Source organism: Hippocampus zosterae, chromosome 10 (genome assembly GCF_025434085.1).
Source record: "Hippocampus zosterae strain Florida chromosome 10, ASM2543408v3, whole genome shotgun sequence".
NCBI lineage: Eukaryota > Metazoa > Chordata > Actinopteri > Syngnathiformes > Syngnathidae > Hippocampus > Hippocampus zosterae.
Window position 1 is genome coordinate 11,293,463 of NC_067460.1, and position 26,678 is coordinate 11,320,140.

Genomic DNA, 26,678 nt, shown 5'->3' on the forward strand with positions numbered 1-26,678 from the left:
AAATAGCAAACTGTCTTTGGAAATGAAAACCCTTTTGACTACTCGGGCGTGGTCCCGAAACCTCGTATAAATGACATTCCTAAGCCCCGTATCGGAAAACGATATTTGGGATCGCCAAAGTCCAATATTTGGTACATGAAATTACTCAGACATGTATATGGGAAAAAAAAGTGTTAACTTAGGTTGTGAGAGCAGTTTGAGGCCGGGCTAAGGAAGCTCTGCGAAGATCAATTTGGGACTTTCCCAGCAGTCTGGGAACGTCGCATGATATTCTGCAGCTAAAAGACAAATATATTTCTAAAAACGCATCACTCACTCGTGGAGTGCTTGACAATGCAAAAAACCGAAATGCACCACTTGGCAAAATTGGTGTCATTTATGTCCTTGCAGCCCCACCCAATCTGTTCATTTTGAAACAATCCAAATTAATGATAAAGATTGGAAATTTAGGATTTATACATATGCATTTTCCACCACCAAATGCAAGCGAAATAGATTTGTGTTGCAAACTGCTTACCTGTTAAGGAGGGAGCAAAGCACGGCGAGCTTCGAAACTATTCAGGTGGATGTAAAGCACTGAATGTGCAGGTGTGAACTTGTCTAACATGTTTTCTTCTCTGCTTGTCATCTTTAATTGCCGTTTTGAAATGCCTTCTATGATACAGTTTAAGTCCAGTGCCCCTGCTGGCCAGGTCCAATTTAGCAAGTAATGCGCTCAAAACTGCCGACAAGCATTTGCTCGCTTTGGTAGAAAATAAATTTGTTTAGGTTAAATTAGGTTAGTCTGATATCTTTACAATGGTGTGCAAACTCACTAAACATGAGTGAGGATCAAGCGGTTCGGAAGATGGATGGGATGGATGGATTTAGTTGCTTGTCACTCTTTTGAAAAATAGTCCTTAAAAGTATTTGGATTTTTTTTTTCTATACAATGACCAAAAAAAATGTGTTCAATGGTCTTGAGCAATTCAGTACAATTGATTGATAACACTGATTAATCACATGATAATTTATTATTTTATACAATTTGCCGAGGGTCAGGGCAGAGGAGGTCGGCGGTCCGGTCGTGGATCGCGGTCTGCCAGTTGAGGAAGGCTGCCTGCCCTATACAAACCAAAAGTTGGAAAAATAAAAGTATAAAACACTTGAAAGGTAAAAGTGTTTGCTTACATGCAGACTTTTTCCCTTTCTAATTGAAATAAAATTTTATCTATTTATATTAATACATAACAAGAGGTAGAACTAGATAAATTTGTTACTTCTTCCTACTCCTTTGAACATATGCTGTATGATGACTGTTTTCTTTATTACACTTTTACTTACCTTCACTTTCTGCCAATTTATTACTGTATATTTTTATATGTTCAAGTAACAATAAACGAACAAACAAACAAATACTATCTAAAGCAAACAGCAAAATAGCAGGACCATCCACCCACCCATTTTCCAATCCGCTTCATCCTCACAAGGGTCGCTGGAGTGCTGGAGCCACTCTCAGTTGGCTTCAGACAGTAGGTGGGGGACACCCTGAACCCGTTGCCAGCCAATCGCATGGCACACAGAGACGATCAACCATTCACACTCACACCGAGATTTCAAGTGTTCAATCGTATATATATATATATATATATATATATATATATATATATATATATATATATATATATATATATATATATATATATATATATATATATATATATATATATACTAGCTGGTTCGCCGCCCTCCGGGCGGCTCATCAGCTGGTTCCTGCGGAAGGCTGGTAAGGTGGCCACAAAAGTGTTGTTGCTTGGTTCAACTTTTTGTTCATCTTCATTGCTTATCGCGAAAATAAAGAGATGTTTAGCTCTACTAAATAACTAACAATTTCATTGCAATGCTTGTGGGTAGACAACATTTTTTCGCTAAGATGCCCGCGCGATCGTAGTGAGCCACTGCCTGAGCGGCGCAGTGGCGGCGCGCAGTGCCGGCGCGCAGTGGCGGCGCGCAGTGCCGGCGCGCAGTGGCGGCGCGCAGTGCCGGCGCGCAGTGGCGGCGCACAGCGGCTCGGTGAAGTAGGTACGTTTTGAAAAGGGACAGACGGAAGGACAGACCGCGTGCGGGACAACGCGCAATATATATATAGATATATATTTTTTTTTAAATCCTCGTCTCACCCCTTGGGTGGTGTCCGTCCCTCATTAAGCTCGGGTCATCTACCAGAGGCCAGGAAGCTTGAGGGTTCTGCGCATTATCCTTGCTGTTCCCAGCACTACACATTTCTGGACTGAGATGTCCGATGTTGTTCCCGGGATCTGTTGCAACCACTCATCTAGTTTGGGGGTCACTGCCCCGAGTGCTCCGACCACCACGGGCACGACTGTCACCTTTACTTTCCAGGCTCTCTCCAACTCCTCTCTGAGCCCTTGGTATTTCTCGAGTTTCTCGTTGTTGGATTTATTATTGTTTAGTAATCATACATTCACGTATTATTCGGTTGATTCTCGTGTCGTCATTTTATGCTCGCAATGAAGAATGCTTCTGCCTGTCAGTATAGTTTGATTTTGCTTGCAAAGAAGAACGCTTATGCTTGCAATCATTAGTTGGCTTTGCCTGCAATGAAGAACGCTTATGCTTTCAATAAAGATTTATCCTTTATTATTTACTCACATCTATAATCATTATATGTTCTTCATTATGTGCTCACTTTTGCTTGCTGTACTGTGTGAGAAGTTAGGGTCGCAACCACCTTTCCGAGGACGTGACTGGGAAGAGATAACTGTTAAGACTAAACAGCGAGCAAGGCTGAACCGTGAATGGAGTCATCAACACCAGCTGCAACGGGATGTTTATGTCTATTTGCACACATGTACGTAAATTGCACTCACATACACACACATAGTCAAACAAGTTCAGTGTGTGTTCAACAGCCCCCACCCTTTAGGTTGGACACACCTATGTAGTAGCTTTTCCCAATAAATGAGGAGGTGAAGGGGGAGATCGTTAGGGTTCCGTGTGGAGAACTGAAACCGAACGCTTCTCCTCGTTCCCTCCTGGTACCAGAATCGAGTCTCCTGTCTCCTCCTTTTGGTTATTCTTGAGTGTCAATTTGGACCAACCTGACATTTTTGGGGGCTCGTCCGGGATCGCAACATACCTGACGCCTCCAGACGCTGAGTCGACGGCCAGGAAGACCGTGGCCACGGCAAAGACACCCTTTCTGGGACTGGGTTTCGGCTCCTCGTCTGGGGGCTGAGGGTTGAAGCGAATCCCAGAGGAGAGAGGACTACTCTTGGTAAGTAGGGCGGCGGTGTCCTGTACGTACTTAAACTCCGCATCGACACTCGAGGAGTGTTTGCGCGCCGGGTTTGTAAAGACGGAGGTCGGGGTCTTTAAACCTGTTTTCAATTGAAACACTCTCAGGGCAGGTGTTGTAGTTTGGTTCGAACGCTTGGTTCGAGACCCTGTGTGAGCCTGAGAGGGGTTTGTTGAGAAGGAACTCTTTCAACGGTGATTGAGTGTTTGCGCGCCGCAAAGCCCTGAGCCATACTAGTCCCTATCAGGCATACAGACCGTGCAAGTCTCTAAACTGATGAGGGCGACGGTGTCCTGCACGTGCTTAAACTCCGTGTGTAAATAATGTGTGTTAAACCCCGGGTATAAATAAGATAAGATATCCTTTATTCGTCCCACAGTGGGGACATTTATAATAATAATCTCTATATAGTGCGTTACCTCTGGTCAAGGTAATAGGATAAAACCAAATTAAATGCGCATAAATGTATGACTGTGTAACTGTGTGAGTGGAGGTTCGCTACCTCATCTGAACAGGACATTTGTTGTGGCAACTGTCTGAGGAAGCAGAGGCAAGAATTTCCCGCCACCTTGGTGGTAGAAGGTTGGAAATTACCTCAGTCGGAGAAATTGCCACCCTGTTCAAGGGAACAGTCAGCCTAGTTACCCTAGGTAAATCGCTGACTCTGAAAAATAAATTCCAAATTATCCAAATTCCCAAAGTTCCACCTCCTAATTCGCAAATGGGGGTTCATAATAGTAAGACCGTGGAGAGAGGTGATCCCAAAAAGAAGTTAACATGTAAGGACTGGAGATTCGTAGAGAGCCAATGTCCTTCGAAGATAAAACATTTAGATACGTGGATAGAAAAATACACCACCGTTAGATCCGACTCTTCCGACATCTCCTCCTTTTCCACCATCCTCTCCACCCTCTTACAGAGGGGGCCATCCGATGGCCACCAGGGGAAAAGGAGATTTGGGAGTGGAATTTTCAAAAAATTGGAGTAGTGTTTTTTCCCCTGCTGCGACGAAGGTTGACTCATCCGGGAGTGAGGTACGAGACGCTTTTCCCATGATTGAAGTTGCAGATCCAGACATAAAAGGTGAGTCGCCTGTCATTTTTGTTTATAGAACATGGACACAAGAAGATGTAAAAAAAAGCCGTAGACGGCATTACATCACATAAAATTGACGTGGTACAATTTGTCCAGGAAATGGAGGATCTGCGAAAATCATATCATCTAAATGGAGCTGAGGAGCAACAAGTTTGGATGGCGGCTTGTTTGACAGTAAATTGATGATGTATACTGTATCGATATTTGGATGGAGTGAAGTCTTCTCGCTGATGACAAAATTAAAAGTTTGGATGTGCTTAACTTGGTTGTGAGCGGTAGTAAGGTGAATATTTTGGTTTGTCTGTAGGGTTGTGTCTGCGAATATGTGTTGGATTAGTCTTTGCGTGTGGGTGTGTAGATATGCGTGACTCTTGGCGCGACTCATGGAGTCTTGTTTGTTTTGTTTTCTGGCTTTTGCAGTGTAGAAGGTTTGTATTATAATTACCGGTACTTGTAATTGAAACTGTTTTTATTATAATTCCTAACACCACTTCAGCTTCATAATTTCAACCGGCGCTACATGAAGTATGTGTAAATCAGGTAAAGAAATAAAATGGTTGAGTATGGGTGTGGTGACACAGAGAGTTTTGGATACTTATAGTGGGTGACAGGCAAGTGAAAATATTGATGGTGAGACGTAAGGTGATGATGGAAGTTGAGTATGTTGAGAATAAAGAAAGGCACGGGCAGGTGAGGTTTGACACAGTGATGCTACGAATGAGGAGGTCACCGTGTGTTTAGGTTGAAAAGGGCCGGAAGGTCACGAGATGCTTAGATGGTTGTTTGTAAGTCGTAAACAGTGGACGTGTGTGGGACGTTGTTAACTTTCTGGGAGGAGTTAGAATGTGTAAGTATACAGTGAAGGCCTTGATCTGGATGATTTGTGAATGTTGATGTCTGTGGGTTTCAGTTATCTTATTTGTTTTATAAATGCTTCTGTTATGCTGCTAATTGCCAGGATGTTCCGATTATGTTCCAATGTTTTTTTTAGATTACGTTCATAAGATGCACATTTCTCTTGAAACCTGAGAAGAGCCATCACGGCTCCTGATGTGGGAGGAATGATGGTCTTGTCTCATGAATTTGGAAAATTCTGTTACAACTTTGCTATCCGTGGATTGTGTTGTGCCTTCCGTCATTATGAAATTTAATGACTAGAGTTGAAGCTATCGTCGAACATACAAATTCTTGTTGGTTTGAGTCATAAAAAAACCCGTCAGATTTTACGACACATCTCATTTGTGCATACACAGGCTGGATTTCTAATTTCGTTTGTCACAAGAGCAAAATCTTCCAGCTTTAATCAGCACGTTTCAGGGTCACGTGTGAATAATTTACAATTGGCTTCGTTAACTTAGTATGACTGCACGTTTTAAGGTCAGTGGCATTTTTGAGTATCACGCACCCTAGGTGGTGTTTACCAAAGACAGTTGTGGCATAGATAAGCCTTTTGGCAGCAGTGTATGGTGTGAACTCTGCATGCTGGAAGAGTGCTAGAAAAAAAAAAAAAACAAAGATAAAGGGATGAGCTGTTGCACACTAGCATGACGTTTTTTTGTTGCATGGTTGGCATTTATTTTGTGTGTCTATGTTGTTATGTCGATCCCCTTTAACGCTGGAAAAATGCACAGTGCTTAACCGTGCTGCTTTGTTGTGGCTTCCTGATGGGTGTTTGTTTGTTTGTTTGTTTGTTTGTTTGTTTGTTTGTTTGTTGGAATGTGAACAGGTAATAGTGATTTGAGAGGTTGTAGGAGGATGTACAACAAACTCATCTCATCTTATCTCCCGTTTTTGTGTGTGTTGATTTGTTTCATATTATTATTGAGATGACCTGCATGACTGCCTGATTGGAAACTCTAAATTGTCCCTAGGTGTGAGCATGGGCTTGGGTGTTTGTGCTTGTGTCTGTGTGCCCTGTAATTGGTTGTCGACCGGTTCGGGTTGTCCCCCTCCTACTGCCCGGAGATGGCTGGAATAAGCTCCACTCACCCCCGCGAACCTCGTGAGGATAAAAGCGGATCGGACATTGAATGACTGAATGTATTGCTTCATATAGTGATGGGTCGTTTTTTTGGGTACATCTCGGTTTAACGGGCGAAGGGAGGAATCTAGATATAAACAAGCGCGTTTTGCGGGCTATATTTAGGTAGGTTTGTGCGACTTTCAGTTTGTGCACAAACTGTTTGAGCATATACGGGAGCATATTTATGCGTCGCTTTTCAAAATTGGTGCCCCGTTACGTTACGGCATCTCATCAGTTTATTGGCTTAAAACTGATTTGTATAGTTATTTTGCGGTTTGCGGTTGTTATATAACACGTGAAGTATTGTTAATTCAGTGTGACGAATGTTGCTCGTTTTTGTATCATGTTGTGATAGTTACGCGGCTCACACGGCAGCGATTTCTTTTTTTTTTTAGGGGGGACTTGCTGACTAACAGCAACATGATAACGTTTTGGGTTCAGTTCACTTCTGTTTTATATGCGGCAACAAATTGGGCAGTGAACCCAAACTTCTTTTTTGTGTCATGGATTATTTCACGCATTGGCAGGGGGAATGGTGTCTCTGGTTCGGAGACATGATACAACCTATGGTTTTAACCAATGTTGGAATACGGTACATTTTGAACTACATCTCCATTTCAGATAATGTAGATGGTTTTCGTTGAATTAATGAGGGGATGCCATAGTGCCGGGGTTTGGTTGAGGCTTTTCCAAAATGGGTCGAAAATTGATAAAATGGAATGCATGTTTCACATTTTATTTGAGACACTATTGCTCCTGCCATCCACAATCTGCAGGATTGGTAGCAAGTCTGAAAGTATATGGTTAAAATTCAATTAAAGAAATTGAATTGAAATTGAATTGACTTATATGTTAATATTACGAGAATGGTGTTTTCTTCTTTGTTCGAAATATTGTTTGGGAGACTATATATATTATTGATAATTTCTACAAAATTGTGAACTACGAAATTAAGCTGATTCGGTTGACAATATGTGAGAATGTTTAGATAAAAATGAATTGAGATTGCTGTAGGACGATTGTGCTTTTCCACAGCAGGTTCCAGCGGACATAGCTCTGATTCGAAACATGAAAAACAAACATTGTGTTTCTTTGAAGTGTTGATGACCACACCGTTTGATGGACATTGTAAAAGGTCATCTCGACAGAAACATCCACTGAGGAAGGTGAGCGAAGTCCGGTGACGCGATGGGCACAGTATTTTAGTTACTGGGAACATCAAACGACCGGCGGAAGAAGTTTCAAGACACCTTTGCACTCATTTAGGGTGTGTTTCTGTCGACATGCTAGAATATCAGTGGTGGCATGTCGTTTCCTGTTATATGATCACACTAACACATGATCGAGTGTTCTCCTTTTTTATATGGTATTTGTGCTCTCCTTTAGCACATGTGAATGGGGGTGTATTTTTTTAATAAACTACATTTGATTAAATGGTTATATTTTATGATATATCAGAAATACAATGATGAAATTATTTGCTAACAACTACACATGGATGAATTGTGCCAATTCTGAAGCCAGTCATATTTTGTTCGATTATTGTTTGGTTGAGTGTTTTAACAGGTAACAAAATTATCACAAAATCTCGACATTATTCATATAGAATTTGGGCATTTCGGTACAGATTTTAGCAGGGTTTATGGCAGTTGATGCGCGTCAATTGCTTTCACGGGCCACATAAGTACATGGGGTTTCGACTTTGACACCTGTGAACTAGATGATCTGGGGAAGGGAAATGAAGAAACACATTGCGGCACAAATTGTTGTATACTTTTTTGTTTTGGTGGCAAAAGTATTTTATTTATAATCGGTCTAGTCGATCTCATAATGAAAATAAAAAATAAAAATTGAGAAGTGAACACACCATGAGTGGTAGAAAAGAGCACAACTTTTTTATTTGGGTTTGTTTTGGAGATTGAAGTGATTTGTGTACTGTGCTCCTCTGGTGATGTTGCTCGGCTGAAATTGAATTTATAACCGTTTTTTGATTTATTTCTAGTTCAAATGGTGCATTGATTTGGTCGTAATGGTTCAGATATGGATTTTAAATACATTTCTTAGGTGATTTTATGCGTTTACGATCTTTTCTTTGGTGGTAAAAGGAAAAAGGAAAACGACCCAACGGTGATGTAGTTATTCTCTGCAGAAAGTTGAGCTATTTTTCATTCTTTTGTTATTTTATTTTTATTTTATGTTACTGCGGATACGGTGTGATGAAGTAGTGTACTTCTAATGATTTTGAAGGCAAATTATGGTTATCGCAGGCGAGTGTTTTTCATTTTCTGGTGTCTGCGCATTGGTATCACTGCTTTTGCCAGTAACTGTGTTTCCATCAACAGCGGAGGATATACAGGGGGCTGCGTTATCGTCGATGACGGAGAGTAGCCTTCTCCGGTTCCGGCGTGACGCCTCCTGGAGGGATGGCGATCCCACCTATATAGACGCAATTGGGGTTCCTCGTGGCGTGCCAGATGAGTATAAGTTGGTTAACCAGATTGCTGCCGGTTGGGAATCCATTTTCATTTGGGTTACCCCTAATAAGAATGTTGACAGGATCAACTACCTCCACTACAACGTCCAGAGGCTCGGAAATTTTACTGAAGAAGCCGTCTTGGCTATAAAAGAGCAATTGGCGGCCACCTCCCTGATGGCGTTTCAGAACCGCATCGCGGTTGATATGCTCTTGGCAGAGACCAATGGAGTATGTGCGATGTTTGGTGACCAGTGTTGTACGTTCATACCTAACAACACCGCGCCTGATAGCGCCCTCGCCAAGGCCATTGGAGGCCTCCGCACCCTGACTCGCCAAATAAGGGCCCATTCCGGCGTGAATACGTCCTTCTGGGCGGAGTGGTGGCATAAGGCCTTTGGAGAGAACAAGGATTTGGTGTTTTATGTACTAATCTCTTTTGCTCTTTTTGCAGCTGTCTTGACGTTGTGTGGATGCTGTTGCATTCCCTGTATCAGAGTGCTGCTTATCCGGCTTATTACTACGGCTGTCTCGCCCACGACGTCTAAAGTGAATGAGATGTATCCTCTGTTGTTGTTTGATGGCAGTGATTCTGGTGTTGATTATGCCTCTTCGGATGATGACGTGATTTCGCTTCGGCATCAGGGGGTCATAGATGGTTTTTAGTCGTTTTGCTCCCTGCCCCTAGGTGTAACTATGTTTGCGTGTGCGGCATGACTCCACTGAATAAAGTCCTACGGGGAGGTTCTGTGTGATGATACGTGCAAATGTAGGATGAACAGGGGGGAATGTTGGATTTATTATTGTTTAGTAATCATACATTCACGTATTATTCGGTTGATTCTCGTGTCGTCATTTTATGCTCGCAATGAAGAATGCTTCTGCCTGTCAGTATAGTTTGATTTTGCTTGCAAAGAAGAACGCTTATGCTTGCAATCATTAGTTGGCTTTGCCTGCAATGAAGAACGCTTATGCTTTCAATAAAGATTTATCCTTTATTATTTACTCACATCTATAATCATTATATGTTCTTCATTATGTGCTCACTTTTGCTTGCTGTACTGTGTGAGAAGTTAGGGTCGCAACCACCTTTCCGAGGACGTGACTGGGAAGAGATAACTGTTAAGACTAAACAGCGAGCAAGGCTGAACCGTGAATGGAGTCATCAACACCAGCTGCAACGGGATGTTTATGTCTATTTGCACACATGTACGTAAATTGCACTCACATACACACACATAGTCAAACAAGTTCAGTGTGTGTTCAACAGCCCCCACCCTTTAGGTTGGACACACCTATGTAGTAGCTTTTCCCAATAAATGAGGAGGTGAAGGGGGAGATCGTTAGGGTTCCGTGTGGAGAACTGAAACCGAACGCTTCTCCTCGTTCCCTCCTGGTACCAGAATCGAGTCTCCTGTCTCCTCCTTTTGGTTATTCTTGAGTGTCAATTTGGACCAACCTGACACTCGTGTTCCTTCTTTCTGATGTTTCCTTCACTTGGGACCGCTACATCCACCACAACGGCTTTCCTCAGTCCTTTATCTATGATCACGATATCTGGCTTTTTCGCCATTACCATCTTGTCAGTCTGGACCTGGAAGTCCCACAGGATCTTCGCTCTGTTATTCTCCACCACCTTCGGAGGTGTTTCCCATTTTGACCTTGGGGTTTCCAGTCCATACTCCGCACAGATGTTTCGGTAGACTATGCCAGCCACCTGGTTATGGCGTTCCATGTAGGCTTTCCCTGCCAGCATCTTACACCCTGCAGTTATGTGTTGGATCGTCTCAGGTGCCTCTTTGCACAACCTACACTTGGGTCTTGTCTGGTGTGGTATATCTGGGCCTCAATGGTTCTGGTGCTCAGGGCCTGCTCCTGAGCAGCCAGGATGAGTGCCTCTGTGCTGTCCTTCAGGCCATCCCTCTCTAGCCACTGATAGGACTTCTTGAGATCGGCCACTTCAGTTATGGTCTGGTGATACATCCTGTGTAGGGGCTTGTCCTCCCATGATGGTCCCTCTTCCAGCTCCTCATCCTCTGTTCCCCATTGTCTGAGACATTCTCTGAGTACGTCATCCGTTGGAGCCTTCTCCTTGATCTATTCATGGAGCTTGGATGTTTCATCCTGGATAGCGGCTCTCACACTTACTAGTCCCCGGCCTCCTTCATTTCGGCTTGCGTAGAGTCTCAGGGTGCTGGATTTAGGATGGAACCCTCCATGCATGGTTAGGAGCTTTCGGGTCTTAACGTCCGTGGTCTGAATCTCTTCCTTTGGCCACCTCATTATTCCTGCAAGGTATCTGATCACTGGCAGGGCATAGCTGTTTATTGCCCGGATCTTATTCTTGCCATTGAGCTGGTTTCTTAGGACTTGCCTCACTCGCTGGAGGTATTTGGCCGTAGCCACTTTCCTTGTTGCCAGTTCGAGGTTGCCATTGGCTTGTGGTATACCGAGGTACTTGTAGCTGTCCTCAATGTCTGCTATTGTTCCTTCGGGGAGTGAGACCCCTTCAGTGCGGACTACCTTTCCTCTCTTAGTCACCATCCGACTACATTTCTCAACCCCGAATGACATCCCGATGTCGCTGCTGTAGGTCCTGGTTGTGTGGATCAGGGAATCTATGTCCCTTTCGCTCTTAGCATACAGCTTTATGTCATCCATGTAGAGGAGGTGACTGATTGTAGCTCCATTTCTGAGGCGGTATCCATAGCCTGTCTTGGTGATTACTTGGCTTAGGGGGTTCAGTCCTATGCAGAACAGCAGTGGGGACAGTGCATCACCTTGGTATATGCCACATTTGATGGACACTTGGGTAAGTGGCTTGCCATTGGCTTCAAGTGTGGTTTTCCACATCCTCATCGAGTTCGCAACGAAGGCTCTTAGGGTCCTGTTCACCTTATACAACTCCAAGCATTCAGTGATCCATGTATGTGGCATCGAGTCATAGGCTTTCTTGTAATCAATCCAGGCTGTGCACAGGTTGGTACGTCGGGACCTGCAGTCTTGTGCGACTGTTCTGTCAACCAGGAGCTGATGTTTGGCTCCTCTGGTATCTCTACCAATGCCCTTCTGTGCTTCGTTCATGTATTGATCCATGTGTCCACTTACCTTAGCCGCAATGATGCCTGACATGAGCTTCCATGTTGTGGAGAGACAGGTTATTGGCCGATAGTTGGATGGGACTGCACCCTTCGAGGGATCCTTCATGATTAGGATCGTTCGCACTTCGGTTAGCCATTCTGGGTGAGTCCCATCCCTCAGCAACTGGTTCATTTGTACTGCTAGGCGCTCATGGAGTGCTGTGAGTTTCTTTAGTCAGTAGGTGTGGACCATGTCTGGGCCTAGTGCTGTCCAGTTCTTCATATCTGAGACTCTTTCCTGTATGTCTGCCACTGTTATGGTAACTGGGTTCTGTTCAGGGAGGTTGCTGTGCTCCTCTCTCAGGGTTACCAGCTATTGTGCACTGCTGTTACGTGCAATCTCCTTCTCCCATATGCCTTTCCAGTACCTTTCAGTTTGCAGTCTTGGTGGGTCAGCTCTGTTGTTAGGACCCTGCCACTGAGCGTACACTTTCGCAGGTTGTGTTGCGAACAGCCTGTTTTTTCGTCTGGTCTCATTCTCTTTCGTGTACCGCGTTAGGCGGCTGGACAAGGCTTGGAGCCTTTGTTTGGCAGTTTCGAGTGCTTCAGGTATGGTCATCTGGATGTACCTCTCGGGTATCGGCCTTTTCGTCACACCGCTCTGGGCCTCCGTCAATTGACTCACATCTTTCTGGGCTGCCTTGATCTTAGCCTCCAACCGTCTTTTCCATGGTAGGTAACGTATCTCATGGCTTCCATGGTTGCTCTTATAGCCCAGAGTCTCTAGGATCACTGATGCTGAAGCGTATATCAGCTCATTGGTTTCTGTGATCGTTACGGTAGGGATCGCCCTCAGTGCTGCATTCACACTTTCTATGAGACTTTCAGATGGTACTTCACATAGCCGTTGTAATCGGTTTCTAGGTTGCCCAGCTTTCATTTTCGCCATGATCTTAGCTTTAAGGTCAGTTGCTGCCTCGCTCAGCATTTCATTCATTGGGGCTGGCTTCCCAATCTCATCATCTGCATTCATTGGGGCTTGCTTCCCAATCTCTGGTATGACCTCCTCCTCTGATCTGGCAGCCTGGGGCCCTTCACCATGTAACCTGCGTTGTACCTCATCAATCTCAAGTTATGACAGCAGTTGCCGTTTGTGGATGTTGGAACACTGAGCTACTAGGTGTTTCGTGGTCAACCGTGACTGTGGGTTTCGATGTAACCATTTAGCCCACATTCTCTGCATGTAACCCCTCTGACTAGGGTTGCTTGAGTAGTAGCATTCCAACAGAGCCATGTTATCGCATCTCGCCCATCTCCGCTTTGTTACAGTAGCCCATATATATATATATATATATATGTATATAGACTTCTTTCGACTCCTTTGAACACATATTTGTGATGATGACTATTTTCTTTTCCTTTTTTTATATCTTACCTTCATTTTTTGCCAATTTATTACCGAATTGTATGTTTATATGTTCAATATACAAATAAATGTATCAGTCGGTTCAGTCTGTTAAGTGGGTTGGCTGCAGGGATCTTGAAGGTCCAGGAGGTGGCAGTGGTCAGTGACACAGTATCAGCACAGTATCAACACAGTGAGTCAGTGTGTCGACACGCCTCATGAGGCCTATATAATATATATATTATATATATATTATATATAATATATATATATATATATATATATTAGAGCTGTTAGTTTAGCGCGTTTTTATTGGCATTAATTTAAATGAATTTTAACGGGATTAATTTTTTTTTCTCGCGAGATTAACGCGGCACACGTCACAAGCGGATGTTACGGTGCTCTATAAATACACCAGAAACAAAGCAACAAGCGCTGCAGAAGTCCACGCCCATGTCTGTTTTGCCAGCCACGGCAGCGCGAGACACCGAAAACGGATACTTAAAGAGTTTATGAATGGAAAGTTTACCTTTAAATAGTTGCCATATTGCTCCACTGACAAGACCAAAGTTATCTGTTCTTCTCTCTCTCTGTATCATACAGGTATACGATGTATGCCACTGACGCGATTGTTACTTGTTTGGAACTATTTTGTGTGGAAGGTTACAGCGTTCCGTGTCCATATAAATAGAGCGGGTGGAGCTTCTCTGTGTTCGTCTGACAGTGACAGTGCGCTACAGTGGTAGCGACCTAGCGAAAGTAAAACGTCTCCAGTGTTGTCATCGAACCGAGTGTAGTCATTTGAAATGAGGTCTACACAAAACCGTAGAGAGACTTCTGCGCAAGAAGGACCAACACAATCAACATAGCCTGACTATGTTAGGGGGAGTGAACCCCCCCCCCCCCCCTTCAGAATGGTTTTGTAAGTATTGGTTTTTATTTTGTGAATTGGCTTTCTCTTACGTGTATTTTGGATACATTGTTTTGGTTTGTCCTCGCGATCCTTATTTTCCTCCCTTGCCTTTAGTGCAAGCGCTTTTTGTTGTTCGTTGTTTGTGCCCTCTGGTCCTTGTTTCGACCAGCGCTTTATGTTTCTACTTTGTTGTTTCCAAGCGGCTGTGTACCTACCTGGCAAAGAACTCCTACATCGATACATCTGTCCAGAAAGGTGGCATCTCAGGAATTTCAGGATGTTTGGAACATATCGGTGTGGTCACACAGCTTATTCGGGAGGCCAGAGAGAACAAAGGTAACCTATCAGTGCTGTGGCTCGACCTGGCAAATGCATTCGGCTCCATTCCACACAAGCTCGTCCAGCTCACTCTGACAAAGCATCATGTACCCAGCAGATGCAGAGATCTCATCGCTGATTATTACAGCAATTTCAGGATGAGGATCTCTACAGGAGCAATGACATCCAGTTGGCACAAGGTGGAGATCGGCATCATCACAGGGTGTACTATCTCTGTGACACTGTTCTCGCTAGCCATGAACATGCTCACAAAATCTGCTGAGCCAGAGTGCAGAGGGCCCCGCACGAACTCCGGACAACGGCAACCACCCATTAGGGCATTCATGGATGACCTCACAGTCACGACAGAATCAGTCCCAGGCTGCCGGTGGATTCTGAAGGGTCTTGAAAAGCTGGTGGCGTGGGCCCGGATGCGTTTCAAACCCGCCAAATCAAGATCTATGGTGCTAAGGAAAGGGAAGGTGGAAAACAAGTTCCGGTTCACCATCTCAGGCACAGCCATTCCATCAATCTCAGAGAAGCCGGTCAAGAGCCTAGGGAAGGTTTTCGACTGCTCTCTGAGAGACACAAAATCTATCCAGTCGACATGCACGGAGTTGGATGGCTGGCTGAAATCAGTGGACAAGTCAGGCCTACCGGGGAAGTTTAAAGCCTGGGTATACCAGCACGGCATTCTTCCCAGGATCCTGTGGCCCCTCCTGGTCTACTCCGTCCCCATCTCAACAGTTGAGACCTTAGAGAGGAAGGTCAGCAGCCACCTCCGGAGATGGCTAGGACTTCCAAAGAGCCTGAGCAGCATCGCTCTCTACGGAAACAGCAACAAACTGCAACTGCCCTTCAAATCCTTGGAGGAGGAATTTAAGGTCACCATAGCCAGAGAAGTTGTTCAATACAGGGACTCAAGAGATCCGAAGGTGGCTAAGGCTGGGATCCAAGTGAGGACTGGCAGGAAATGGAGGGAAGTCCCAAGCATCTATCATGATTTACGCCAAGTGTTTAGTAAAGATCGTGCTCAATCCCTACCTCCTCAAAGACCTTACGACTGTGCCATCGACTTGCTGACTAACGTCCCACTACCGAGTTCTCGACTTTATCAGGTTTCACAGCCCGAACAAGAGGCTCTGAGGGAATACATAGACAGCTCACTCTCCGCTGGCCTTATTAGGCCATCTAAATCCCCATTGGGGGCCGGGTTTTTCTTTATTGAAAAGGAAGACAAGTCGTTACGACCTTGTGTAGACTATCGGGGACTAAATGAAATTACCATTAAAAACAAATACCCTCTTCCACTATTAGATTCTGCATTTGCCCCCCTCCAATCATCAACCATTTTCTCAAAACTGGATCCACGCAGTGCTTACCATTTGGTCCGTATTAGGAAGGGGGACGAATGGAAGACTGCATTCAAGACACCATTAGGCCATTTTGAATACTTAGTCATGCCTTTTGGGTTAACCAACGCTCCTGCCGTGTTTCAGAGTTTAATCAACGATGTGTTGAGAGATTTTTTTAACGTGTTTTGTTTTGTCTACCTGGATGACATATTGATATTTTCAAGGATGCTTAAGGAACATCAACACCACGTCAGACTAATTTTGCAACGTCTAATGGAGAATCGTCTCTTTGTCAAAGCTGAGAAATGTGAGATTCACGTCAATTCTATTTCGTTCCTTGGGTTCGTCGTGGAGAAGGGTCAGCTGAGAGCCGATCCTGCCAAGATTAAGGCGGTGGTGGAATGGCCGACACCCACCACAAGGAAGCAGTTACAACATTTCTTGGGGTTCGCTAATTTCTACCGTCGTTTTATTCGCAATTACAGCCAGAAAGCACTTCCATTAACCCGGTTGACCTCCGTCAAAGTCCATTTTAGGTGGGATTCGGAGGCCGACAAAGCGTTTGTCGAATTAAAGAAGGCCTTCACTGAGCCACCCGTGTTGCAACATCCTAACCCTGATTTTGCTTTTGTAGTAGAGGTGGACGCGTCGGATTCAGGAGTGGGGGCAGTACTGTCTCAGCGTTCACCAGTTGACCAGAAACTCCACCCCTGCGCCTTCTTCTCACGTCGTCTCAGTCCTGCTGAAGCCAATTATGATGTGCTAAATCGAGAACTCTTGGCCGTCGTGCTAGCCCTACAAGAATGGAGACACTGGCTCGAAGGAACTAAGGAGCCTTTCACCGTGTTCACCGACCACAAGAATCTCGCATACATTCGCTCTGCCAAAAGACTGAACTCACGTCAAGCCCGGTGGGCACTCCTGTTTACGCGCTATAATTTCACCCTCACCAACAGCCCAGGATCCAAGAACGTGAAACCCGACGCCCTATCGCGGATCTATGACCCAGTGGCCGAGAGCAGTGTATCCCAGAGCATCCTACCAGACCACCGCATCATGGGAGCGCTTAGGTGGGAGATTGAGCGGAGGGTCCAGGAGGCCCAAGAGGGAACCCAAGTTCCGGCTGGGTGTCCCACAGGAAGGCTATTTGTGCCCCCACCTCTGCGCGCGGAGGTGTTGCAGTGGGGGCACACATCTAAGGAGGCATGCCATCCTGGGGTTAACCGGACGTTGCATCTAGTCACTCAGCGTTTTTGGTGGCATGAACTTAGAAGGGATATTGTGGACTACATCAAGGCCTGCTCCGTCTGTGCATGCAGTAAGGTCTCCCATCAGCCTCCGGCTGGCTTGCTATGACCCTTACCTGTTCCTCCTCGACGTGGTCCCATATCTCAATGGACTTTGTCACAGGCCTCCCTGTCTCCCAGGGAAAGTCCGTAATCCTCACCGTCGTGGATCGCTTCTCCAAGACCGCCCATTTCATTCCGTTGTCCAAGCTGCCGTCCGCCCTGGAGACCGCCGACCTCCTCGTCAACCACGTCTTCCGCCTCCATGGGATCCCGCTGGATATTGTGTCGGACCGGGGTCCCCAATTCGTGTCCAGGGTGTGGAAGCGGTTCTGTCGTGCCACGGGGGCTACAGCAAGCCTATCGTCAGGTTACCACCCACAGTCCAACAGGCAGACCGAACGTATGAACCAGGACCTGGAGGTGGCTCTGCGATGCGTGTGTCTCCACCGTCCCTCATCTTGGGCCGTCCACCTGCCTTGGGTGGAGTACGCGCATAACACCCTGGTCTCCTCAGCCACAGGTCAGTCTCCCTTCATGTCTGCCTATGGCTATCATCACAGGAGGGGCAGGTGGAAGTCCCGTCGGTACAGCACCATCTCAAGCGGGCCCATCACGTGTGGAGGGAGACACACGTACCGCCGCCAGAAACCGGCAGATTGCGGATCGGCGTCGTCGCCCGGCACCAAGCTATCAGGTGGGGCAGAAGGTGTGGCTGTCTACGAGGGATCTGCGTCTGGCCGGCGCTTCGAGCAAGTTGGGGCCCCGCTTCACGGGACCGTTCATGGTGGAATCGATCGTCAGCCCCGTCTCTGTCAAGCTCCGGCTGCCGCCCTCCATGAAGGGCCACCCAGTCTTCCACGTTTCCCTGCTTAAACCGGTGGCCTCCAGTCCCTTGGCTCCGCCTCCCACCTCGCCTCCTCCTCTGCGGATTGTTGACGGTGACCCGGTGTACACGGTGAGGGAAATCCTGGACTCTCGGCGCAGGGGAAAGGGGTTCCAGTACCTGGTCGACTGGGAGGGCTACGGACCGGAGGATCGGCAGTGGGTCCCCCGCTCCTGGATCTTGGTCCCTTCTTCGTGCTTTCCACGTTGCTCACCCTTCGAAACCGGGTGGTCCGCCGGGAGGCGTCCGTTGAGGGGGGGTTACTGTCATGTTCCTGTCCTTGGCCTGGCCAGCAGGTGGCAGTCTGAGCAGACTTTCTGGCTGCACACCTGCTGCCAATCTTTCAATCAAGGAACTGTGTATTTAAGAACCAACAATCTGTCTGCTGGTTGTCGGGATATTGTTATGCCTTGATGCTTCCTTGCCCATAGACTATTTTTTGCTATAGATCTCGTCATGTTTCGCTCTTGAACTCTCGGTACCATTGGTTTTGTAAGTATTGGATTTTATTTTGTGAATTGGTTTTCTCTTGCGTGTATTTTGGATACATTGTTTTGGTTTGTCTTCGCGATCCTTATTTTCCTCCCTTGCCTTTAGTGCAAGCGCTTTTTGTTGTTCGTTGTTTGTGCCCTCTGGTCCTTGTTTCGACCAGCGCTTTATGTTTCTACTTTGTCGGTGCGATTTTTGTACATTAAATATTTTTGCTTCGGAGACCTTGTCTGGCGTCTACACTCTTGGGTTCCAAAACTTGATTCGGTTAGACCGAATCGTGACAGCACCTGCATCAATTCAATCTGACCTTCATAATCATGATCCGATATGATATCAAACTGTGATTTGTCATGGTGGGATCTTTTTTTTTAATGTGCTTGGTTTGTTTTTGCGATACTTAAAATTGAAGTTCTGTAAAAGATGGCAAAATGGAACACGTTATATAGGTCCATCCATTTATTAGCAAGATACATGCCATCAAAAAAGAAAATGGACAGAAATTGTCACCATGTTCATGGGTTTTCAAACTCAGTGAACCAGATGGTTTTTCAGCCACTGCTCGGTCAAGTCGTTCTTGTTTTTGATTTCGAGACACTGAGTGGAACACAAAAATGGAAAAAAAAAACATCATTTTTCGGCTCCCTAGACCTACACAAGTCAGTGTGAGAAATGAGAAATCATCGACACCTCGGTGGCATTCATCGCTTTCTTCGGGAGTCCCACGCTGGATGCGTACATCATCACGGTCCTTGCGGAGCACCCTTCACATTCAATGCACAATAAGTATATTTGGGGGACATTCAACATACAGTCTTCATTTGACATAATGAGCACAAGTGTGCCCACCCTCATATCTGGGGACGTGGCTTTGTTTGGAATTCATCCGTCAGGTTCAAACTCATGTTAACAGCAAATGAACTTCAGCTGTTCAAACCCCGCTTGAAATTATTTCTTCTTTTTGAATTGAGTTGTAGAGGGAAAAAAAGGTTTTCAAATACTTTATTGAGGTCTTGTTTTGTTAAATCACAAAAACCTCACATTTGAACAGGCGTGTGTTGACTTTATATCCACCACACCTGAGTGCTTTCATATCAATGTCAGTGGGGACCATGTGTCAGCGCATTTGACCCCATGAGTGCCTTCCACTGAACTCCTTGCTTGTCATACAGAAAAATAAATTGAAATTTTAGCTAAAAAAATATGGAAAATTTCAGCTTATGTTGTCTTTTTTTATGCAGGATATTTAGTTGCTTGTCACTCTTTAGAAAATTTGCCATTAAGGTGTTTGGATTTTTTTTTTAAATACAGTGACCAAAAACATTGTGTTAAAATGGTCTTGAGCAATTCAGTACAATTTATTGATAACACTGATTGATCACCAAGTTCTACCAGGAAATGAGCTAAACTCAAATGCCTCGCACCATTCCCGAAAAGCACACGACTGCCATCTAGAGTTCAAATTCAACCTTTAAGAAGACATGATTGATGCAACATAATAAATACTTACCGCCTGGGCTGGGGTCAGGGCATACCAAAATCACCGTACTGTGGTGTATCTTTTGGCCGCTTGGGCGCTGGAAATCATAACTATAGGCGATAATCTTGGGTAGCAGTGAAGGAAAAGTTTTCATGCTGTTAAAAAAACTGGGAATTTTTGGACACCTCACTGGCTCAACATTGGAAGTGTCATGCGGCAGCAAAATTCAAATACAGTGCCATCAAAATGTATATTCCACTTCAAAAATTCTCAGTTTCCCCCACTTAAATGTTTTAGATCACCAAACAAACAAATCAGACAAATGGTCAACATAATAAAAAGAGAAAAATCGGTTTTAAATGGAATTTTGATATATTTGGGGGGGGGGGGGGAGATTGGAGCTCCCTGGTCCTCTTTAAAAAAGCACTTGCACCCCTTGTTTAATCATGAATTCACTGAGGATGATCACACACACGTCTGATTACTTCCAGACCTGTTTGATCATGAAAACACAGAAGTAAAACCTGTTTGACAACTTAAAGTTGGCTAAAAGATCAGTGCTGGAGCCAAAAACTTTTCGCGGGGTTGGCCAGGGTGACACAATACCCCAAAGAGGGGTGGCCATGCATGGGTGCGTCATTTTTTATGATCCCCTCCACAGTCAGAGTTTCATGAAATAAAAGACTCACATATCCAGAACAATGTCCACCACGCACAGCAAGGTTCTGGACATGTGTGATTTCATGAAATCATGACCGTGGATGAGCTATGATAAACACTGACTTCTGTGCCATGCTTTTTGTTTGCGATGGTAATGATTTTGACTAATGTTGACGCTAAGAATGAATGCTCTTGACAGATTTCTTTGAGAATTTACATTCAGATCAATTGTGCATTGAGTCTTTGAATGTGGAGTGAATACAAATAAGTTTTGGGAGCGTATGCAAAGATAGAGGAATACTACACCCATGTGAAAATAGCATAAAGATCATAGTTAATATAATTTCCAGCAAGGTGTGAGGGGTGGCTAAGGGCGTGGCCAGAGAGTGACCCCACCATGAAGTACCGCCCCTGCAAAAGATCTCAAAAAGTTGCCACAAACACCCATGATCCAAAGAAATTCAAGAACGGCTGAGATATCAATTGACATCTCTCAGTCTGGAAAGCTACGATAAGAGCCACTATCCACAAATTGAGAGAGCATGGAACAATAATTAATCTTCTCAGGAGTGGCTGGTGGTGGTTGCGAGATAATCTCGGGGTGCAATACTCCTCCAGGACCGAGAAGACTTGCTGTCATTGATGAAATCCTTGAATTATGTTACCATGTGTAACAGCTTGAACAATGTCATGACCAATCATGCTAAATGAACACAGGTAATGGCCTTTGTTACTACTTTCGGATATCTGGGCTCATTCTCTGGAATCTTGTTTCTTAAATCATCCATCGAGATGTTCTGAAAGACAAATGTTGATTTTCAAAAGGGGCATTCAAGATCCAAATTCTTTCCAATAAAAAGTGTCACTTGCCTCGTGTTCCTGATCCAAAATCAAAAGTTTGTTTTCCATTTTCACTGCAATAGACATGATATACACTTCTGCATCAAGATACGGAACAGCATCAACGTCTATTTGAGTGAAGAAGCACTCACTAATCAGGGCGTGTTTGTGGTTCGTAAGACGTTTCAATTTCTGCTCGAGGTCATCATCCATCTGTATTCCCATCATGGCCTGTGGGGTTACAAACAGGATAAAACCGGCAAGTGATTCCCAACCAGCTCGTGTGCAGTGAGAGGCTCTCAAAAATTATTTTACCGGTAATTAAACGCAAATATGTCTCTGTTTATCTTTCTATGTCAACAATGTATCATGACAGGCAGAACAATTTGATTAGCAGAAGACACTTTGACTTTGGGTAACATTTTTGTTCAAGGGTGTGCCATGAGATTCTTCGAATGTACAATGAGTCCCTTAGCTCAAACTTTGGAAAAAACTTAAATAGAAAAGAAAGAAACAAAGTAGAAAGGAATGATACAACATGAAACAACACGATCATGGAATTGCATCAGTTTTTCTCACCATTTTCCTGCTGATCTTTTTCCTCAGACTTCCTGACTGTATAAAAAAAAGTTAAAAAGGAAAAAAAGCTTTAATATTCAACACAGATGTTATTCTATAGCTCTGTGCACTCACACTTGCTCAATAAATACAAAATAGCAAACTGTCTTTGGAAATGAAAACCCTTTTGACTACTCGGGCGTGGTCCCGAAACCTCGTATAAATGACATTCCTAAGCCCCGTATCGGAAAACGTTATTTGGGATCGCCAAAGTCCAATATTTGGTGCATGAAATTACTCAGACATATATATGGGAAAAAAAAAAAGTGTTAACTTAGGTTGTGAGAGCAGTTTGAGGCTGGGCTAAGGAAGCTCTGCGAAGATCAATTTGGGACTTTCCCAGCAGTCTGGGAACGTTGCATGATATTCTGCAGCTAAAAGACACAAATATATTTCTAAAAACGCATCACTCACTAGTGGAGTGCTTGACAATGCAAAAAACTGAAATGCACCACTTGGCAAAATTGGTATCATTTATGTCCTTGCAGCCCCACCCAATCTGTTCATTTTGAAACAATCCAAATTAATGATAAAGATTGGAAATTTAGGATTTATAAATCTGCATTTTCCACCACCAAATGCAAGCGAAATAGATTTGTGTTGCAAATTGCTTACCTGTTAAGGAGGGAGCAAAGCACGGCGAGCTTCGAAACTATTCAGGTGGATGTAAAGCACTGAATGTGCAGGTGTGAACTTGTCTAACATGTTTTCTTCTCTGCTTGTCATCTTTAATTGCCATTTTGAAATGCCTTCTATGATACAGTTTAAGTCCAGTGCCCCTGCTGGCCAGGTCCAATTTAGCAGGTATGCGCTCAAAACTGCCGACAAGCATTTGCTCGCTTTGGTAGAAAATAAATTTCCATCCATCCATCCATCATCTACCGCTTATCCGGGGCCGGGTCGCGGGGGCAACAGCTTTAGCAGGGAAGCCCAGACTTCCCTCTCCCTAGCTACTTCTTCCAGCTCTCCCCGGGGGATTCCGAGGCGTTCCCAAGCCAGCTGGGTGACGTAGTCTCTCCAGCGTGTCCTGGGTCTTCCTCGGGGTCTCCTCCCGGTGGGACATGCCCGGAACACCTCACCAGGGAGGCGCTCAGGAGGCATCCGAATCAGATGCCCAAGCCACCTCATCTGGCTCCTCTCGATGTGGAGGAGAAGCGGCTCGACTCTGAGCCCCTCCCGGATGACCGAGCTCCTCACCTTATCTCTAAGGGAGAGCCCGGACACCCTGCGGAGAAAACTCATTTCGGCCGCTTGTATCCGGGATCTCGTTCTTTCGGTCACGACCCATAGCTCGTGGCCATAGATGAGGGTTGGGACGTAGATCGACCGGTAAATTGAGAGCTTCGCCCTTTGGCTCAGCTCCTTCTTTACCACGACAGACCGATACAACGTCCGCATCACAGCAGACGCTGCACCGATCCGCCTGTCGATCTCTCGCTCCCTCCTGCCCTCACTCGTGAACAAGACCCCAAGATACTTAAACTCCTCCACTTGGGGTAATATCTCCTCCCCGACCCGGAGGGGGCAATCCACCCTTTTCCGACTGAGGACCATGGTTTCAGATTTGGAGGTGCTGATTTTCATCCCAACCGCTTCACACTCGGCTGCGAAACGCTCCAGTGAGAGTTGTAGAGCCCCGTTTGAAGGAGCCAACAGCACCACATCATCTGCAAAAAGCAGGGATGTAATACTGAGGCCCCCAAAACAGACTCCCTCAACGCTTCGGCTGCGCCTAGAAATTCTGTCCATAAAGGTTATGAACAGAATCGGCGACAAAGGGCAGCCTTGGCGGAGTCCTACCCCCACTGGAAACGGTTCCGACTTACTGCCGGCAATGCGAACCAAACTCTGACATCGGTGGTATAGTGACCGAACAGCCCGTATCAGGGGGTTCGGTACGCCATACCCACGAAGCACCCCCCACAGAACTCCCCGAGGGACACGGTCAAACGCCTTCTCCAAGTCCACAAAACACATGTAGACTGGTTGGGCGAATTCCCACATACCCTCAAGGACCCTGCTAAGGGTGTAGAGCTGGTCCACTGTTCCACGGCCGGGACGAAAACCACACTGCTCCTCCTCAATCTGAGGCTCGACTTCCTGACGGACCCTCCTCTCCAGCACCCCTGAATAGACCTTACCAGGGAGGCTGAGGAGTGTGATCCCTCTGTAGTTGGAACACACCCTCCGGTCCCCCTTTTTAAAAAGAGGGACTACCACCCCGGTCTGCCAATCCAGAGGCACTCTCCCTGTTGACCACGCGATGTTGTAGAGGCGTGTCAACCAGGACAGCCCCACAACATCCAGAGCCTTGAGGAACTCCGGGCGGATCTCATCCACCCCTGGGGCCTTGCCACCGAGGAGCTTTTTAACCACATCGGTGACTTCAACCACAGAGATAGGAGAGCCCACCTCAGAGTCCCCAGGCTCTGCTTCCTCAAAGGAAGGCGTGTTGGTGGAGTTGAGGAGGTCTTCGAAGTACTCTGCCCACCGGTTCACAACGTCCCGAGTCGAAGTCAGCAGCGCCCCATCCCCACTGTACACAGTGTTAGTGGTGCACTGCTTCCCCCTCCTGAGACGTCGGATGGTGGACCAGAATTTCCTCGAAGCCGTCCGGAAGTCGGCTTCCATGGCCTCACCGAACTCTTCCCACGCTCGGGTTTTTGCCTCGGCGACCACCGAAGCCGCGGTCCGCTTGGCCAGTCGATACCCGTCAGCTGCCTCTGGGGTCCCACAGGCCATAAAGGCTCGATAGGACTCCTTCTTCAGCTTGACGGCATCCCTTACTGCTGGTGTCCACCAGCGAGTACGAGGATTGCCGCCACGACAGGCACCAACCACCTTACGGCCACAACTCAGATTGGCCGCCTCAACAATAGAGGCACGGAACATGGTCCACTCGGACTCAATGTCCCCCGTCTCCCCCGGAACATGGGAAAAGCTCTGTCGGAGGTGGGAGTTGTAACTCCTTCTGACAGGGGATTCCGCCAGACGCTCCCAACAAACCCTCACTATACGTTTGGGTCTGCCAGGACGGACCGGCATCTTCCCCCACCATCGGAGCCTACTCACCACCAGGTGGTGATCAGTTGACAGCTCCGCCCCTCTCTTCACCCGAGTGTCCAGAACATGCGGCCGCAAATCCGATGATACAACTACAAAGTCGATCATCGAACTGCGGCCTAGGGTGTCCTGGTGCCAAGTGCACATAGGGACACCCTTATGTTTGAACAAGGTGTTCGTTATGGACAATCCGTGGCGAGCACAGAAGTCCAATAACAAAACACCACTCGGGTTTTGATCGGGGGGGCCGTTCCTCCCAATCACGCCCCTCCAGGTATCACTGTCATTGCCCACGTGAGCATTGAAGTCCCCCAGCAGAACAATGGAGTCCCCAGCAGGAGTACTCTCCAGCACACCCTCCAAGGACTCCAAAAAGGGTGGGTATGCTGAGCTGCTGTTTGGTGCATATGCACAAACAACAGTCAGGACCCGTCCACCCACCCGAAGGCGGAGGGAGGCAACCCTCTCGTCTACCGGTGTGAACCCCAATGTACAGGCACTGAGCCGGGGGGCAATGAGTATGCCCACACCTGCTCTGCGCCTCTCACCGTGAGCAACTCCAGAGTGGAAGAGAGTCCAACCCCTCTCGAGAGAACTGGTACCAGAACCCAGGCTGTGTGTGGAGGCAAGTCCGACTATATCCAGTCGGAAATTCTCTGCCTCACACACCAGCTCGGGCTCCTTCCCTGCCAGAGAGGTGACATTCCATGTCCCAAGAGCTAGCTTCTGCAGCCGAGGATCGGACCGCCAGGGTCCCCGCCTTTGGCTGCCGCCCAGCTCGCATTGCACCCGACCCCTTTGGCCCCTCTCATGGGTGGTGAGCCCATGGGAAGGGGGACCCACGTTGCCTCTTCGGGCTGTGCCCGGCCGGGCCCCATGGGTGTAAGCCCGGCCACCAGGCGCCTGCCAACGAGCCTCACCTCCAGGCCTGGCTCCAGAGGGGGGCCCCGGTGACCCGCGTCCGGGCAAGGGAAACCTAGATCCATTTATTTTTGTCGTCATTGGGGTCTTTTGAGCCGTGCTTTGTCTGGCCCCTCACCTAGAACCTGTTTGCCATGGGTGACCCTGCCAGGGGCATAAAGCCCCAGACAACTTAGCTTCTAGGATCATTGGGACACACAAACCCCTCCACCACGGTAAGGTGACGACTCACGGAGGGGTACTGAAAATAAATTTGTTTAGGTTAAATTAGGTTACTCTGATATCTTTACAATGGTGTGCAAACTCACTAAACATGGACTACTGCAGGGGTGGCCAACTCGCGTCTCGCGAGCCGCGTGCGGCTCTTTGGCTGTTTCAATGCGGCTCCTGGACTTTCACGTGACCAGCGTCGAAAACGCCTCGGCGATGGCGCTGCCATTCAAACATTTACACAAAGGTTACATGTGACTTTTGC

The 26,678-nt window shown here is 46.3% G+C and overlaps 1 protein-coding gene and 1 long non-coding RNA gene across 13 annotated transcripts in view; one reads left to right on the forward strand and one right to left on the reverse strand.

The window, feature by feature from the left end:
- gmfg (glia maturation factor, gamma) overlaps positions 1-23,053 on the reverse strand; it is a 73,718-nt gene extending 50,665 nt beyond the window's left edge. For 2 of the 12 annotated variants that reach the window (XM_052077593.1, XM_052077594.1), the window contains exon 1: positions 22,835-23,050. Coding sequence is in view for 6 of the 12 variants with exons in the window: in XM_052077569.1 (XP_051933529.1) it covers positions 19,153-19,218; positions 19,312-19,385; positions 20,132-20,226; positions 21,509-21,558; positions 21,632-21,675; positions 21,754-21,832; positions 22,181-22,183 (411 nt within the window). In the remaining 6 variants the exon portion in view is untranslated. Of the gene's footprint in view, positions 1-517; positions 694-19,062; positions 19,219-19,311; positions 19,386-20,131; positions 20,227-21,508; positions 21,559-21,631; positions 21,676-21,753; positions 21,833-22,180; positions 22,217-22,834 lie in introns of those variants that run through there. The other 10 variants (XM_052077592.1, XM_052077591.1, XM_052077569.1 and 7 more) reach the window with 9 other exon arrangements.
- Positions 30-22,621, forward strand: LOC127608488 (uncharacterized). The gene is made up of 2 exons (XR_007964276.1): positions 30-153; positions 22,462-22,621. It is a non-coding gene; the product is annotated as an uncharacterized LOC127608488 (long non-coding RNA).
- Positions 23,054-26,678: the final 3,625 nt, after the last annotated feature.